The sequence below is a fragment of the Zonotrichia leucophrys genome, chromosome 4 (genome assembly GCF_028769735.1).
Source record: "Zonotrichia leucophrys gambelii isolate GWCS_2022_RI chromosome 4, RI_Zleu_2.0, whole genome shotgun sequence".
NCBI lineage: Eukaryota > Metazoa > Chordata > Aves > Passeriformes > Passerellidae > Zonotrichia > Zonotrichia leucophrys.
In genome coordinates this window covers 52930549-52944524 of record NC_088173.1, presented here as the reverse complement: position 1 = coordinate 52944524, position 13976 = coordinate 52930549, and the positions used below count along the sequence as shown (strand labels likewise).

General features: G+C 37.6%; 1 protein-coding gene across 7 annotated transcripts in view; it reads right to left on the bottom strand.

Annotated features, from left to right (window-relative positions):
- ABLIM2 (actin binding LIM protein family member 2) overlaps nt 1–13976 on the bottom strand; it is a 129258-nt gene that overhangs the window by 38188 nt on the left and 77094 nt on the right. For 6 of the 7 annotated variants that reach the window (XM_064711712.1, XM_064711714.1, XM_064711716.1 and 3 more), the window contains exons 7-10: nt 11384–11471; nt 8722–8780; nt 5687–5764; nt 978–1124 (exon numbers count right to left, since the gene is read on the bottom strand). In XM_064711712.1, the coding sequence (XP_064567782.1) occupies nt 978–1124; nt 5687–5764; nt 8722–8780; nt 11384–11471 (372 nt within the window). The remainder of the gene's footprint in view (nt 1–977; nt 1125–5686; nt 5765–8721; nt 8781–11383; nt 11472–13976) is intronic. The other variant, XM_064711718.1, reaches the window with a different exon arrangement.

Sequence of the window (13976 nt, the reverse complement as noted above, 5' to 3'; positions counted from 1 at the left end):
AGAAAGTCTGCAAAATCCAACATAGGAACTGCACTTCACCTGACAGTGGTACTGAGACCTTAGTGGTACTGATTCGGTGTAAAAGGTGCAAGTGACAGCATGACTAGGGCTTTTATAAATATCATGACCATTAACTATTGCATATATTTCTTCTCATTTACTGACACCTGAGGAGAACAAAGCAGACTTCTATGCTACACTGTATGTATATTGCTCATATCTAACATATTGTAAAGGTTTAATTTGTAAAAATTTAGCTTAAAGTAGAAAAGCAATCAGAAAGTCAAATGAAATGCAGGTACATTCAGAGAAGAAAAGCTAACTTGCATGACAGGAGTTATATACAAGTATGTTTCACAAAGCCCAGACTTAGTATTAGTTATTAGTATGTTAGTATTGTGTCAAATTAGATTTCATTAGCACAAACTGTATCATATTAGCTCTGCATATGAAAAGGCTGAAGTGCATGCATGACATGAGGATGAAGTTAAGTAAGGGACAGTTGAAAGAAATTTGTACACAGGAAAGTGATACCATTGTTTTGTTACCAAAATAACATGGTACACTTTGTTTAAAAACAAAAATCATGAAAGACATTTGGCTTTGCTTCTCGTTTTTGCATTATAATTACCAATGGCTCTTGTTTCCTACCACATGCAGAACTACTCCCATGGAAAAATATTTTAATTACATGTCATATCTTTAAAAAATGATCACAGAAAGCAATGTTTTAATTTCTACAAACTAAAAAATGAAAATAACAGAAATTAACATCTTGGGTTTGGTTGTTATTCTCTTTTTTTTTTTTTAGAAGTCATTGGGAATGAATGGATGGCATGACTCAATTAACTAGAGCTATAAAAGTTACATTAAAAAAAAAAAACCTGCTATGCACATGTTAATAGTCTTTAGCAACATGTTCAATGATGCACATAAAACCTGAAACTCAGAGTGAAAAAATACCCATGTTTCAGTACCTCCCCGTAACTATGCCTGTCATCTGAAGAGTAACTGATATATGGAGAATAGGAGATCATATCTGGGCGGTCAATGTTATAGATGGCTTTATTTTTAGGAAGAGCAGCCAAGTCCCTGTAGTCAAGAATTTCATCTCCAAGCTTTGCCTAAGAAAAGGAGGAAAGAAAGCAGTGAGAATAAGAAAGAATATGTGCAGGATGCAATCAGACAAGGAAAGATAAATGTAGGTAGGAAAGTCATAATCATAATAAATCACTTTTTTTTGTTTGTGAACATTTAAATCTCTTGTATTTACTACACTGTGCTAAATATCAATGCTGTTTTCTTTTATATACTGTTGCCTTTACCTTGTCACTGGCATTTGGCTAACAGGAGTAGCATGGCATCATTCCAATTCCCTGGTTATAATCCCACTTACTCCTGGATGCACAAATAGATATAGGGGACGGATATTGTAGTCTTTTTTTTAGACAAAACACACTAAATTTTGAAGTGGTTTTGGTGTGCAGAATTACCCTGCTGTAAGCAGTAGTGAATAATCAAGTATGTATTTCCAGAACTTACTCTCCAGATGCTGAAAAGCATTAATCAGCTCTTTGATCTCTCCCATTCAGTTGTGTCCCACAGCTTCACCTCCATTCCTGACTGTGTCTGAACAGCCCTTAATTATGGGTCACAAACCAGCAGATGATGGATTTGCACCATGGAGGGAGATCACAGATGCCACTCAAGTAAAGTTCCAATCCTCTCATGAGGCTCACACAACCAACAGAGGGAAAGGACTCTGCTGGTCCCTGTTCTCCATCTACTACACGTATTCCAAAAGAATAATTTATTACCAAGCTGCCACATTTGCACAGATTACCCTTAGGATAAATGCACCAAAACTGTCTCCAGCACATACTGTGTTTTAGATATGATGACAAGTTGGCCACACTGAGAGTGGAGAAATGGGCAGCATAATGGTCTCATTCCCACTTCAAGCTTTGCAGAAGGATAAGCTCTTTGTTGGCAACAAAATGAGTGAATCTTGCTGTGCTCTGAAAAATCTCAGCATGATCATCTATAAAACTGTAATAATGTTTTCCACATGCAAAAATACAAAAGTATCCAGGATTTATGTGTGCCATAATTCTGTTTTTTCTTAGTATGAGCTAAGAAAAGTTCAATAGATTTTCCAGGGAAGTTTTCTATCAGGTTAATAATCCAGGAAAAATTTAGTCTGACAACTTCCAAATACCCCTTTTTCTAAAAAAAATGCATGAATTTGTGCAAACATAAACTGCACGAAAAGAAGGAAGATTACTCTTAAATAAGAAAGCACAACCAAGGTGCCATCACCATCATATATTCCCATCCTCAAAACTAATGAAAAAATGTGTTTTAACCAAGTACAAGATTCTTCAGCCATCTACAGATCTCACTCTCTTTGGCGCTCCTTTAAGAAGCTAAAGAGCAATGAAATATCCCCTTAACAAAAGTAAGTCCCTCCCTGCTGAGAAGGCAGCAGAAGCTCTGATGCAGAGACAGGTAATGCAAAGGTAAAGAATCTGTCTGTCCCATCTGTCCCAGAAATACTTTGGGCAGAATTATACCTACAAGGAAGGCCAAAGAGGCTGTGATTTCAGTTAATGTATCCAAGTTTTTGCCCATTATTCTGGTGAATCCAAAGTAGTTCAGAATTGGGAATATTTAAATGTGAATTACAGTAATTTTGGCTCTCTATCTAGATGTAAAACTTCCCCTTAGATTTCAGATGTCAGAGAAGTAAAACTTAACTTGTTATGTAATTCCTTTCAGTTGAGATATAACAATGTAGGCAAATTTGGATGAAGAAACACCTTAGGGATCCAGTTGCTTTCTAAACACTCAATTCTTCAAACACTGAGTCTAGACTGTATTTTTATTTTATTTGTTTCACTGACATTCAGTTATGTGAATGGAGTTCAAATTACAGCCGAGAGGCTTCAAGCTATTTCTTCAGTAATTTGGTATTTAGGGTTCTGGTAAAACCCTAAATATAAGTATAGAGTATCTGTTTCATTTGGAATATGTAATTTTACAAACATATAATTGCGAATATGATCTGCATAAAAATATAGTGCGATTTCTATTCCTTGTATGACAGCACATATAACACAGCTATGTAAACTAATGTAAGCTCTCCAGTTGGATATAACAGGTTGGAGCATCTAATTCTGCCTTAATAAAATAAGGCAAACTATAAAGCAGGGCTTTTATTTTAACCTTATTTAATGGCATAATTTAGAAATCAACAAATTTTTAATTAGGGACTCTGAGGGGTCGGGCAAATTTCAGCCTGGATATAATGAAGTCATCCCTACAGATCAAGAAAAGATGCTCATTACCTTCAAAAGGCATTGGCCTGTGTCCTCTCTCAGTGCAAGAAGACACCAAATTCTGTTATCAGTAGATGAAGAAGAAGTGATATGGTTTTAGTAAACCATCTGTATGAGGCAGATTTATTTATGTCAAAAAAACCCCTTTTTTCACCTTTCCTGATGTGACCACACCACCATGGCCCAGAGGCACAGCTGCCCTGCCATGGGGTGGTGCCCTTGATGATGGTCAGCACTGCTCTGACCACAACAAACTCACAGTTCCTAAGATGGAACTGTTTTCTCTAAACTCTTCTATCCATGAAAGACTCCACAGAGCTCACCAGCTGGTAAGGTACAATTTTACTACAACTTTAATGACTGGATCTATGCTACTGCTGAAAGATGCTGCCCTGTGTGCACCATCCCACCCTGTTCTGCCTTCTACACTAGCATTAGAAGTCATGTAGACAACTTGGGGTTTTTGGGGTTTTTTTTGCCTCTTTGGTTGTCTGGAGGTTTTTCCTAAGTTATTGCTTAGCAGTCTGGCCTCAAATTTGACTGCATATCTCTGTGTGCACACTGGTATTAGCAGCAAAGAGGGGATGGGAAGGCACAGCCAGAGAGGGACAGGGCCATGTGTGGGTGGGACCTTCCTTTCAGGGGCAGCAAGAATTTAGGTTTGGCAAAAAACTGCCACAAAAGCACACAAGACAAATCTTGAGTATGTCTGTATGTCATAACACTCCTGTAACAGAAAACACATGTAAAAACAGATAGCCAAGAGACCATTGTGATAATATAGAGGTCTCTAACATGTTTTTAATTCTTTTTACTTTCCTGTTTGTGAAAGCCAAAATAGGATTGATTAATCAATCAAAATCAAGTTTTGACAATTAAGCAGTGAGAGATGGGACAGATAGAACAAGAACTAGCACTCTTCTGGGCAATCTTTTTTTCTGACTGACTCATATTGCTAGACAACTTTATTCTTTCCTAGTCCCAGCTGTATATTCTGTATATTACAGTAAAAAACATCAGGGTTGTTGTACTGATTTAATGATAGCCTTTAAAAACAAACAAACAAACAAACAAAAACAGAAAAGGAGAATGGAGGCTCATCCTTGACTTTTAAGAGCCAGTGAAGCATGTTTAAAGTTTTAACACAAACATCAATAAAAACAGTGTCATCCTGCAGTTAGATAAATGTCTCTAAAAACATATAAATCTTAGGAGAATTCTCATGCTTAAAAACACAATGAGACGGTGCCTGCCTGAAAATAAGAGCTCATCTGGCCAAAGAAAATGCTTATATGATAATAGGCTCCCAGCACAATGAACTGTCTTCACAATGACATTTCTTGGCTGGTAATGTAGCACTGGTATTCAGCAGCACTCAGAATCACTGAGAAGCATCTAGAGAAGGGGCACTTGTTCCACTGCAGGTTCAATCGTACTCAGATAAAGTGCATATTGTATTCAAAATAACATATTTGAGGAAAAAAGACAAGTTGGTTTCCAAAGCACTCTTTTGCTTGTCTCTATGCAGGAAATAAAAGCCCTTAATATTAGTATAATAACTTCTCTGGAAGTGAATTGCATCTCCAGCAAATTTCTCACTATATGGCTCTAACTGATGAGAATGACCTGCACACCTGAGGGATACTTGGCCAGGAGAAAGAAAAGCCCTGGAAATGCTTAAGTCCTGCAAGAGATATCTCTATGGATCATACCACATTTGCATTTTTTATCTATTGCTGGTAGCCTTGAGAATTTGGCCATGAACACTACACTACAGAAATTTTGATCTTGTATTGAAAAAAAGAAAAACCCTAAGATTTTATTATACTTGTTATTTTAAATTGTCTCAATGAGCTTTTCAGAGTGTTTCATAAACCATAAACACATCAAAGGTCCTCTGAGTGAGGGACTGGCATTTGGCATGGGCAGAGTCCTGCAATCACACACATGAGAGTTCCCATAAGCAATCAGATACAGGCTCAGGAGCTCAATTTAAACAAGTTGTGTTCAAATCTAAGCTTGTAATCTACCTGTGGGCTGTACTCTTTACTTAAACTTTTTTTTTTTCAGAAAGAACTGTGGTATTCTGCATGCTTTGGTATAAGCCAGCTTTAGCTGTAGTGTAAGTGCTACAAATACACCACAAAATATAGGAGGAAAATGCCAGAATTCTGTAACATTAAATGCAGTACTCAAATATTTTAAACTTGAGAAAATAATTCCATTTTAGAGGAATCACCAACTGCAGTGGTTTAGAGGCAGTAGCTTTCCATATAAAGTGCTACATTTTAGGAGGAAGCACGAGGCTTTCCCATCCCACAGAGCAAATTTCACTGGGAAATACTCACATAGATCACACGGCTTGGGGAACCTGATGTACTTGAAGCAGGTACAGAAATAATACTCTCAGAGGAAGTCCTAATTTCCTATGGCAGGAGAAGTGAAATAGATAGGAAATACAGGAGAGTCAAAGATAATGTAACAGTTATTTCAAAAAAAGCATACAAGACATTTAATTTAATTCAATCTCTACCACTCAAAAATGACATATTATAGAGAGCTCAATATATGGAATGAAAAATAAAAGAACATTTGCTAACAATCAATTTAACCTTTTAAAAGTGCAGGAATTGTTTTACACGTCTTTCTTATCCCTTCTTCAGAACAAAATGGCCCAGAGCATTTCTGGGGTGGCAGGACAGCCTTTGGGGACTCTCAGAGACAATTAAAAGACAATACAGCGGCAACATTTTTACTCCAAATTTATGCCATCAAACCATTCTACAATGTGACTGGATAGGTCACACTGCCATGCCATTTACTCACAGCGAAACATGGAAAAGGATCATTTAAGACAGTATAATTAAACATCTCTTCTGCATAATTAAAGCACTTTTCAGTTTTCCAGAACTTGTGTAAATGACATGAAAGTGTCACTGAAACACTGATGTCATGCACAAACCATATTTCTCTTTCATGAGGTCATGAGGTCCCTACAGGACTCAATGCAGAAGAGAAAAATAACTTTAGAAAATTACATTATTCCAATGTTTTGAATCCGTTAAAGTCAAATAACAGTTCTGGATTCTCAGATAAAGCTTTAGGGTTTCTTTCTGTGTCCTGAGCATGGTCATGGGCATCTGGCCCCAAGGCAGCCAAGCTTGAGCAGAGGGGTTGGACAAAATGACCTCCACAGGTTCTCTTGGAGCTCTGGGTCATTCCAAGGACAGACAAGAGGTGAGTCCTTTTTTCCTGACACCCCTCGGAAGAGCCCAATCATGGCTTTCCATTGGCACCAATGTCACTGGAGGTCCCAGCATGAGCCTTGCACATTTCCAGTAACCTCTTTGGACTGCCCAAGTGGAAACCAGTAACAGGTGCCGCTCTTCAAGGGTCCTTACAGGGAGCAGGAATGCTAAATATCTCCCTCCATGACCAGACAGGGGGATTGAGCACATCCCTGGCAAACCTACAGATGACAGCCAGCCCTGTGGTGGGGACAACACGCTGGAGGGAAGGGATGCCATCCACAGGGATCCCGATAAGCTTGGGAAGTGGGGCCATGCAAACCTCATGAAATTCAACAAGGCCAAGGGCAAGGTCCTGCACCTGGCAGGGGAATCTACTGTGGAGATTCCTTGTGGAGTAGCACCTCCACAAACTGCGTGGTGAAGGGAGAAGAAGGACTTGAAAGATACTCGTGGCTAAATAACTGGATATGAGACATGCCACATCTCACACATATTCTTTATTCTCTTCATGATCCCCTTTTAGCATCCCCATCCATGCCTGCTCCACATCACCTCCCAGATTTTTCAATAAAACCTCACACCTTTGTTGACTCTATTGCCTCTGTTAGTTCATTTTCTGTACTACACATTTTTCTTCTTCCACCAACCTCTTTTCCCTATATGCCTTTTTATAAACCTTACTTTCCCTTGCTGCTTTGATTTCTCCTGTCTTTTAAAGCATCCTCCCTTCTGCTTAAAATCTCACTCTTCCATCATCTTTCTTTATGCTGTCACTCCCTTTCACAACTTCTTTTTCCCTCCACTCCATCTCCAAAGTTTTGGAGCATGCTGCCACTTTCTCCTCTTGCTTTTATCACCTACTTTAATTACATGCTGTTCATATATCTATATATAGGCAGATAACTCAAAAACAAAAAACTGCAAGGTCGACCAGTAAATTTCTCAAGCAGTAGATCTCATTCCAGACTGTACAAGTTATGTTGAAAAGTTCATTATTACTCTCTTAAAAATGGCATCCCTCCTTCTGGTTTTATTTTTTCAATAGTGAACATAAAGATCAGAAAATAGGAAAAACTCCAGGAAAAAGAAAAACTGCTACGCTCAGGAAAATTATTTGATATTCAGGGCCTGTCATAAACAACACCAAGCAATCACTTCTCAACACATGGGTACAAAAACTACAGCAAAGATCCTTTAGGGTAAAGCCCAAACAAGGTTGGGTTTTTTTCAAGCTGTAATTTAGTCAAAGTTGGACTTCTGACACACCAGATTTAACAATCTTTTTATGGATGCTGCCTGCTGTTCTGACTTGTCCCATGCGCCTTCCTCCAAGACCTGAACCAAAGCAGAGCTTTTTTGAACAAGGATACCAAGGGTAACAAGTGGAGCATCGGAGAACATCAGAAGTGAAAAACCCACACTTGGCCTCTACATTAAATGAGACAGTTGTAACTTATTCCCACCACTTCAGAAGGATCATTAATTCTTCATTCCTAGGGACAGCTTATTCATCTGCTAATCTTCTGCCAGAATTCCCCCCCTTTTCCCTTTGCACACAGAGAGGTGCACAATCATCCAACTTAAGGAGGTACTTAAAGCCAGGGATTAAATTAAATTGTGGCTGGCTTGCCAACATTTTAGAAAAAAAGTAATGAAACAGAAACTCCAAGGAAATTTTTTTTTGGAAAAACAAATAAAGTTAAAGTCCTCTGATCTTTTAAATTCAGAGCCACATGAGAAGAGAAGAGGTCATGAACTGATAACATCATAATCAGACAGAAGTTTTTCTTATTCATGTTTTCACATTTTTACTTATTCAGCTTATATATATATAAATATATATGAGCTAAGAGTTTATGTATATGTAAACTCTTAGGCCAACATTCTCCTTTGTCTATAGCTTTAATCACTGATTAAAAGTAGAGTACTTATATTACATGATTACATTTCATTAGCAAACTGGATTCCCATTATTTAAGATTTAAAATTACAGTAGGGAAAATTTTCCAAACCCTCCCATTCACGCCTGCCGTAAAAAAAATAAAAAAAAATAATTTAAAAAAAAAAGATAGAGAATAATAAGAATAATATGGCAATCAAATAACATTGGGTAAAAAAATACAGGTTTTTACCTTGTTTTTTTCTTCAGCCTTTGCAGCCTGTCTACAAACTGGATGCCAAATGGATGTTCCTGCAAAGTAAATTTAAAATTCTGCTTAATTCAGTTCCACAACAACCTTAAAAAAGTTGAAAATAAGAACCTTATTAAACCCTCCAAAAAGGTTTTATAAGACATAGGTTACTTACTAATTCCCCTGCTAGTGCAGGACACTTTCAGAGGTCAAGAGGACAGCCCCTCAATCCCATTGAGCCTCATCACAGACATTTAAAAGACTTCAGAAAGCTACATGTACCTCAATATGGCAGATAACATCACAATCTGATTCCTAAGGAGTGTGATATGGGATCTCTGGAGCTCCATCAGTCCAACCTCCTGCTCAAGGAGGTCCCATTACAGCAGGCAGGGTTGTGTCCAGATGGGCTTTGCCTCTGTTTCATGGTAAATTTTGTCTTTATATATAGTAAGAATTTCCTACACTCCTGTAATACAAATTCTTGTAGTAGTAGGCTTGGCTCATACACAGCATGCCGTGGTGGGATGGAACTGTACACAGCATTGTGCTATGTAATTCTAGCTGCAAATCCAGTCTATCATTTATTCACTGCTCCAATCTTGTTCTTCCCACATGTTTGTCCAAGTACACTTCTAGCTACTAAGGAACTGCATAAACTCAGGAGAATGTCCATCATGGAGGAAGCAGGAGATACCAAATGAACCAATTCTTTCTTGCATACAGGTATTGAAATGAGCATCTTAATGAAAGTAAACAATGAGTGTGAGACAGAAACTTGAATAGTTTTGCACTAGCCACAAAGGAAAAAACTATTTCAAAAAGTTGAACATGATGCTTAAAATAGTGTTCAGTAGAAATGGAATGTGCATAATGATTTAAAATAAAATAATTATTTGCAAGTCTTAATAGTAAGAAGAAACCTTTATGTTTTTGCCAGTCTGAGCTCAGACACACCACAGATTAAAGCTCCAGAGGTGAACAATGTGAGTGCACTACAACTTCTGCCTGACTAAACTGGAATCTGAGAACCTCTGCATAATAAATACTTAATGTTTATACTGGGTGGGGAGTATCAAGGAGAGTTATTGGAAATGCTTTGTTTTCACAGCAGTTTGATAGTTTCCTAACTAGTGGATTTTGGAAACAAGATGGAAACAGAATCTATTTCCCAGAAGACAGATGGAGATCATTAGAATTTATTTCACAAAAATAACTCAGATGAACCCAAACTCTTGCAGTAAAAGAGTACCTATAAGAACAGACCAGATAAATTATGTTTACTAAGTTACTGGGATTTTTTGTTACTGAACAACTAAGAAACATTTTTATAGCACCTTTAAATTTAATGCTAAGTTCTCTTCCACTTACACGTGGATTTGAGTTTCCATCATTTGTCCCACAAATTGCTTCAAATTATCCCAATGGATTTAAGAAGCATTTAGATTTTTTTTTACCCACTCCTGTCTCTAGCCAAGTAACACTGTCTGGGAAACGTTTTAACACTGAATAAAAAATGTCCTTTCACCCAAAAGCTGCCTGTTGGATGACCACTGAAGATTTCTGTTAAGGAACATGCAACACCTAAAACTTTACATTAGTTTATTAAGAGGATGAAGGACACATTATAAAACCCTGAGCGCCAACTTTTTTTTATTACTTAACAGGTCAGACAGTCCAAATAACTGATTATAGATCTTTCATGGCATTAACACCAGTTTCTGATGGAAACTGCTCTACATGTGAAGACAAAAAGGGTATGACAGCGAGCTGGTCTAAACATTCCATGCAACAGAAAATACAGTAAAATGGATCTAAATTAAGAGAACCTGAGCATACCTTGCTATTATTTGAACAAATAATCAGAACAAAACCTAACAAATATCCGCCCTTACAACAAATGGAACTTAAAAAGAAGATTGACTTGCAAACATCTTTCAGAACGTTTGAAATCTAGAAGCAAATTTGTAGTTTGATGTACTTTTTAAAAGCATTGATTAATTATGAGGTTTTAGCACAGCTAAGATCCTTTTCAAGTGGAAGAACTGCAGCATTTTCTGGCTCCTGACAGAAAATTCATGAGCATAGACAAGTATCACTGTGTCCTTTAATGAGCTAGCTCTTGTTGCAAACCAAAGTGACAATGAAAGTGTCATTTAAAATAAAATACTAAACCATAATTAGATCTTACTGAGACCACTGCTGTGTTCTAAATAAAGTATAACTTTTCCAGCTTAAGGAAAATTTTCCAAGTATACTTCTAGAAAACCATGGACAATTGAGAAGTTGTAAACACAGTTCTGGGCAGGCATGTGATTTTAGGATAATACACCAGCCGCGCAGTCCCACATCCTACTGAGTTTCTTTCTGTTTTCCTTTGAAAAGATACTGCCAGTCAAAGACATATACAGAAGCCTTTATTTTTTCTGGTGTTTCCCCCTGTATTTAACCATGTAAGCAGTTTTGTTTGATCATTTTAGTAGAGCTAGAAGTTGCTACACATGAAGGATTTCAGCTCATATTTATGTTAAATGACTTTTTTTTCCCATTGCATACCTTATTGCACAACTCCTTCTGTAATACTGAATTTCTCCTGTGCAAGCCTATGGTGTGGGCAAGAGAGCCAAGTGTAACTGTTTTATTTTTTGATTGTTTGGTTTACCTTGAAGATACATTTCTTCTCCTTCTGCAAACATCTGATTGCACCTGACACATCGTGCGCAGGTTGGGTGATAATGCTTCTCTCCTGCCTGCTCAGAAAGAAGAAACAGATGATTAATATTGACCAATTTAGCAGTTTTTCTTTCATCCTCTTGGATATGAATAATTTAATTAGTTAATGACAATTAGTTCAACAGTCTCCTACAACCACAATGCTGATTTGTCGTTCTAGACAATTCATGCTTTAAAATGTAATTATGGTCTTGCCTACACAAAGCAAGAAGAGCTAATGTGCAAAAGTTAAGTTTCTGAATTTACAGGACAGAAACAAATTTATGCAATGAACACATCTTCCCTGTAAACCTAGTGCAGGGTAGTATAGGACTTACCTGCAGGAGCAATTTGGGAGTTCATAACCTTGAGCACAGATTTGCAACTCATAAGTTCATCACACATCAACTGAATACATAATCTTAACGCTCAGCAAAAACCATTCTGTGCAAAAAATGTTTGTAGCTGGTTTGAAAGTGTCTTGCAGGTAACTTGTACAAAACAGTTCCGTGAGGAATGAGTGTAGCCTGCCTATAGGACAGTAAGTCCAGAGCAGGCACTTTTGGGTACTGTGCACCCACACTCTCACACAGACAGGCCAAGAGTTTTGCCATCTGTTCAGAGATTAAGCCACATAATTTAATATCACTGTTTTCATTGACTGGAATGAGAACAGGACCGAGCCCTCAATTTGCTCAGAACTGCTTAGTAACTTACCAATTTTCATATATTTAAATTCTCAATTACCTGCAATGTTGGCTTGAGCCAAAGACAATAACAGCACTCATGGAGTTGTGCTCTTTGGAGTGAACAACGTGGGCCAGTCCCTCCAAACTGCACTCCCATCCCATCTTTCAGATGGCACTCACAAAACAGAGTTCTAAGTCCCAAAGGCAGCTCTTGCACATGCTCCCAGCATTCCTCACTCTTCAAAATCCCTACAGAAATGAAGGAACTGAAAGCCAGATCCTGGCATCTCCTGTCTCCTCTTTGACCCCACACTCTTCCATGCCAGACAGAATTGTCCATGGTTTAAATGGCTTAAGGTCAATGCCATTTCCACTTGGAATAGAAGCCAGGAGACCAAGTAACTCTACAGCTTGGAGCTAAAGTAAACTAGGTTTAATTCAAGATTAAGCTAAGCCTGAATTTAGTAGAAATTCTCCTGAAGTTAAAAAAATGCAAATGTTGGTCCATGTAGAATGTCTCATAATCTGCTTACCTGAAAAACATTCAAAGTGCTGCTAGGACTAAGGATGCCTTTAAGAAACTACTATCAACTATTTCCCCACTGCATTCAGCATGTAAATAGGCTCTCACACTGCAAATCCCCTTCTGTCAATCTAGAAATTTAACCCTGTTACTGCAAACTTGACTTTTCTAGCTCTTATTCACTGAATTTCAAAGCTTTCAGAAGCATTTACATTAAAGAATGTAATCTGTGTGTGGGGGCTATTTTGCCATTCACAGTACCAATCACAGGAATGCAGTAAATCTAGGTTAAAGAATATCTGGTTTCATTGCATCAATGTTAACTTGATTCACTCCTGAAAACCTGCTGCAGCATTTCAGATTGGCAATAAAGAGCAACACACCACATCAGAATTGCCATTTTGAAAACAGCTCTGTTCCAGCTCACTCTTTTTGTTATCATTTGTGCAGATTTCAGAGTGATCTTTGCAATTTTAGACATGGAAGATGGTCACTACTACCTGTGATAACACCTTTAACGTACCAGACAACAAAGTATCATCATTGAGCTTAAACTTGCCCTAGTGCAGGTGTTAAAGCACAGAAGAGTATTTAATTATCACCAGGCAAACTTATGTTTGGCATATCAAACTGAAAAGAAATACAATTTCCCTTGGAAGTGCACAAGCATTACTAATGGAATGTATAACTTCAATAACTCAACTGATTTAGCACAGATGATACAATTCCCAGGCTAACAATCTCTAAGGGAATTAAATTACCTCTTTTCTAAAATAAACTGCCAGGACAGATTCTCAAATAACCTGGATGCATCCCAGAACAAAGTCTATTTCCCTAAATTTAACACAACAACCAAATATAAAATTTTAATTCACTTACTGAACTCACTTGCATAGTCAGTAATATCAACTAGGTATAGAATGGCACAGAAAGACCTCTTTTATGACATAGACACAACTGTAACAGAAAATTTAGGGGCGGAGAGCACAGTGATTCTTTTGCTGATGATCACACCAGGAGAACTCCAATGGATTTTGCATAAGTATCTCTGAATTAAAATGGCACAAACTCAAAAATTTTCACATAAGTCTAAGTGCTGACAGTGACTTTTATTGAGCCTTTTAATTTTTTTTTTGGGTCCTTCTTCTAATCAAAGCACAGAAGACAAGACATAGCAGACACTTCAACACTTGGAAGTATTTAAAAAAGACCACACCATATTTCTAAATGAGAGGTGCTAGCTGACCCTGAGGCTGGGCAGCTGATGCAGGAATTAACCAACAGTATTTATTGATATGTGTATGCAGTTACCCTGATTAGGTATCACAAAT